The 4,579-nt window shown below is 39.5% G+C and overlaps 1 protein-coding gene across 1 annotated transcript; it reads right to left on the bottom strand.

Annotated features, from left to right (window-relative positions):
• Positions 1 to 2,508: 2,508 nt before the first annotated feature.
• Positions 2,509 to 4,140, bottom strand: LOC132298769 (cytochrome P450 71AU50-like). Its single transcript, XM_059795134.1, has 2 exons — positions 3,265 to 4,140; positions 2,509 to 3,123 (listed from the first exon to the last, which is right to left on the bottom strand). Exons 1-2 carry the CDS (start codon positions 4,138 to 4,140, stop codon positions 2,509 to 2,511), a joined length of 1,491 nt encoding a protein of 496 aa, XP_059651117.1.
• Positions 4,141 to 4,579: the final 439 nt, after the last annotated feature.

Below are 4,579 nucleotides of genomic sequence, written 5' to 3'. Positions count from 1 at the left end.
TTGGGATTTTATTTAGGGGTCCACAAGATGGATTCCCAAGTTGTACTCTTGGAGGTTTTCGAAAGTTTGGATTATATTAATCTTTAACGTTTGACGATTTTATATTAATAATTCTTTCAGTTTTATTATTTATTTCTTAGATCTTTTTGTATTCCTGCTTGTTTACATATTAATTGTTTGGTATCCCTCGGGTTTAGGCTTGGGCATGATCAACCCATGTCTCGAAGTCGAGAGGTATCACAATTTTAGAGAGAGAAAGTGAGGAAATAGTTAGGGTTCTTGAGTGTTCTTGAGAGGGGCTGCTATGGAGTTAAAGATAGAGGCTCTCTCTTTAATCATTAGGGCTTCCACCACCACCAGAATGAGCCAAATCCCCTCGTAGGAGATTGAAGTAGCCTTGATCAAATAATCATGTAGTCTTTGTAGTTCAATTTGGGGAAATTATGTTATATATAACAAATTTCATGAATAAGAAGAGGATTTACATTGAGTTACTATTTTTTATATTGAATTGATGTGTCGTCTGAGTTGAATTCATAAATATGAATACGTTTGTATGCAATTCTTATCTTAGAACCATATTTATATAGTCATACTCTTGATGTTCTCATAGTGACAATGAGGATTGATTTCACGAAATGGTTTTATAGGCATGTCATGTATGAATTTGGATAAATTATGTTAAGGGAAGATGGACCATGCTACACCTTTAGATTAACTTAGTTAGGAAGATGGTCCATACCTACTGAAGATAGTTTATGCTAGATGCTTTACTTTCATGTGCTAAAACTTACAAATTTAGAACCTTGATAGGTCATGCCTCGAGAAGATGGCTCATACCACAATCTAGTTTCTTTGAATTTTGATTGCCATAAGCTAATAATCTTCGTGGATCGATACCCATACATAGCCATTTTCTACATGAATTTTATGCTGCAGTTAGTGGTTTATTATTGATACGCTTGTGGCTAAACAATCACCGTATTTCCCTTAGATGCCCTCGGGTATGGTTAAGGATCCGGATAATGATCCGGACACCCGAGTTTGAGTCGTTACAGTCATCAAGCCTCAAGGGCCTCGCCCTCGAGCCACTAAAACCTTATCATCGCACTGAGTCATCAAACGTCGAGGACCTCGCCCTCGAGTTACTAAAACCCAAGCATCGCACCAAGTCATCAAATTTCGAAGGTCTTGCCCTAGAGTCACACAAACCCTGATATTGTATCAGGTCATCGAGCCTTTTGGAACTAAGCCGCAAGCGCTATCAAACATAGGCTCAAGCACAATACGAAATGAACGTAGGACCTTCTAGGATTCTTGGGACCTTGCCTTAGGTTACTTTAAAGGATCTTGGATCGGTGGAAGAGAAGTTAGGAGATGCCTCGCACTTGCAAAAAGTCCCGATTGACAAGACGGTGAACATATGTTGTAACAGAGAACCTTAACATCACTTTTAATGCTCTAACATTATTATAATAAGTTCGGCTACCACCGGTTAACTAATGACAAAATGTATTTAATGATCAAGATAAGAGAGGCGTGATATACGGCATGGCTCAATGAGAAGAAATGACCTCTTAGATTCCAAGGGCTATCATGTCTACCCTAGTAGGCATGTGGCAATGGACAAGACATGTGATGAACCATTGGGTAATAGAAGGTTCAGACCTATAAATAACACTCTTTGAAGAAGCCCTAGCAGAGGACAAGCTGAGACTCTGTCACAATTAGAACATAAGCTTCCTACCTCCACCTGGATCTCGATTGATCAGCCTACTTCTTCTCCTTCGTCCAACTCTTCTTTGTATCCCTCATATTTGTGTTTAAGATATGGACCACCTTTTATATATTTTACAGTGTTACGAAAACGAATCCTACAAATAGTGTTGCAGAAAAATTGTTTGAGTGAAAAGCCATAGGAAACAAAGCAAAAACAATAATTTGGCACACAGATGAGGATGACGAAGACAGAATACAAGGCAAATTTAACATTAAACCTCTTCAAATCACTCTCCAAAGATGGGAAAGAGAGACCCCATTAAGCCAAAATCCATTTTTTCTTTAATTATTTGTCAACAGACACTGTATCAGATCGTTACAGTTTTTTGATGCCCATGAAACAGGGGTTGTAGAGGTCCGGAACATCCACATACTCTGTGCCTTCTGCAATAAACCCAAGTAGAGCTAGACACAAAACCATTTTGCTGCAGGCCTAAGACAGAAATTTAATTTTTCTATACATACCCAAATTACACAAAATATATATATACATACAGACAGAGGACAAGGAATGGTAACACTATCCTCAGCTGGAAAAATTTATTAGCTGTCACCCTATATAGTATGGTTCTAATCGCTATTTAAGCATAAAAGCCTTTTTTCAAGTAATTAGTACTAGAAAAACAAAACATTAACATGACATAAGTACAGACAGAGAAATTCCAGTCCTTAATTATTCAAAGTCCATATATCTTAACAGAAAATCCCAAACACTGTCTAAGCAATTCATCATTTGTGAAGGCGATAAGTAGGAATAGCCAGGATATGCTTAGCTCTATTTATTACAATACCAAACACCTCGGTCATGTCCAGCTCAGAAGGCAACATGCCGTTCGGAAGCTCCCAATCAAAGCAATGCACCAATTGTGCCACCACTAGCCGGACCACTGTGAGACCCAATTGCATCCCAGGGCAACCTCTTCTGCCAGAGCCAAATGGGAGAAGTTGGAAGTCGCGTCCCTGGAAATCTATAGTACTCCCAATAAATCTTTCTGGGATGAACTTCTCAGGATCAGTCCATACCTTTGGGTCTCGCCCTATTGCCCAAATGTTTATGGTGACTCGAGACTTTTTGGGTATATGGAAACCATTAACTGTGCAGTCTTCGATAGCTTGGTGTGGGAGCAGTAATGGTGCAACTGGGTGGAGTCTGAAGGTTTCCTTCAGCACCGTCTCCAAGTACTCCAATCTTTCCAAGTCTGATTCCTCCACCATCCTGTCCATGCCCACCACTTTTTCCAACTCTTTCTGGACTTTTTTCATCACTTGCGGATTCAGTAAGAGTTCTGAGATTACCCAATCAATTGTTGCTGATGAAGTGTCAAGTCCAGCTGCAAGCATGTCCTGCAATTCAAAATAGGTGGATAGAACTAGGTACTGTCAATAGGTTGGACAATGAAGCATTGATACACTTCAAAAGTATTGAATTATTATCTATAGGAATCAATTCTACTAAATCTACTGATTTAAGGTCAATCAAATTACTAGCAAGTTGGCTTTGATATGAGCGCGATCAATACGGAACTCAGCTTCGTCAGATTCCATGAAGGCCAACATGATATCAACAAAGTCCTTGGGTTGGCCTTTGTCCCTAGCTTGAACATGGTCATCAATTATCTTCTCAAGGAACCCATCATAGACTTTGCTAACAGCCTTCATGCGCCGAGTCAGTCCTTGGAGGTCAAGTGCCCTAACATAAGGAAAGTAGTCAGCAATGTTTGGAGTGGCTGTCAAGCGCATGCCCTCCTGAATCACAGCTTTAAACCCCCTATCATCGAATTCCTCATCCGTGTACTTCCTCCCAAACACCATCCGACAAGTCATATCTGCATTCACCGATGAGACTTTGGCACTAAGATCAACAGCAACACGATCACGTGCTGCCTGTTTAATGAATTTGATCAGAAGTCCAAGCTCTTCGGATCTCATAGACTTGAAATAATTTATTTTAAAGCTGCTAAGCAATTCTAAGGTGAACAGCTTACGTATTCTGCGCCAATAAGGGCCATATTCGGCGAAGGACATGTTCCTTTGCTCATAAGACATATGCTTAGCCGACTCTTGACGTGGCCTGTTAGCAAAAACAAGGTCGTGTGTCTTGAGAAACTGCTCGGCTGCTTCCGGTGAAGAGACAATGATGTTGGGGACGGAGCCAAAGCGCATGTACATGATAGGACCATATTCTTTGGCTAGTTGTTGCAGGTCACGGTGAGGAAGCTTTCCTAACAAATGAAAATGTCCCAAAATTGGGAGTGCTTTTGGACCAGGAGGTAGTCTCTTGTTATTGTTCCTCCTTAACCATGATTGCACAACACAAGCAAGTGCAACAAGTGCTGCAATTGTTGTCCATGTGAAAGCCATGGCAGACAAGGTTTGGTGCTGAAATATGGTTGATAGTCTTAAAGCTCAAAGATGTCTAAGTAGTCTTATAGTGAGTAAGGTCATAATCAACATATATATATATATATATATATATATATATATATATTATATATATAGGACTTTGGTGCAAAGGGAAATCACATCGAAACATAGGTAAGATCGATGCATATAGACACTAATTTAGTTGATATGATAACTCTATTGGAACCGTATCCCTTTTGTCTGGTCATGCTATGGCGGCAATCAGCTACATGTAAACTTATATTCTTCATGCATTTGCCTTATTCGCATCTACAAGTAAGGAAGAAACTAAACCGAACAGAAAAACTAAAACTGTAGCACTAAGCAGTAGCTCTTGTTCTTTATGATTTGATTGATAATTCTGATTAATTATAATTCATCTGCACTTACAATGCAA

Source organism: Cornus florida, unplaced genomic scaffold (assembly GCF_030987335.1).
Source record: "Cornus florida cultivar Cherokee Brave unplaced genomic scaffold, ASM3098733v1 CherokeeBrave_3.0.0_Hap2_Chr03, whole genome shotgun sequence".
NCBI classification, from domain to species: Eukaryota; Viridiplantae; Streptophyta; class Magnoliopsida; order Cornales; family Cornaceae; genus Cornus; species Cornus florida.
This window is presented reverse-complemented; position numbering and strand designations above follow the sequence as displayed.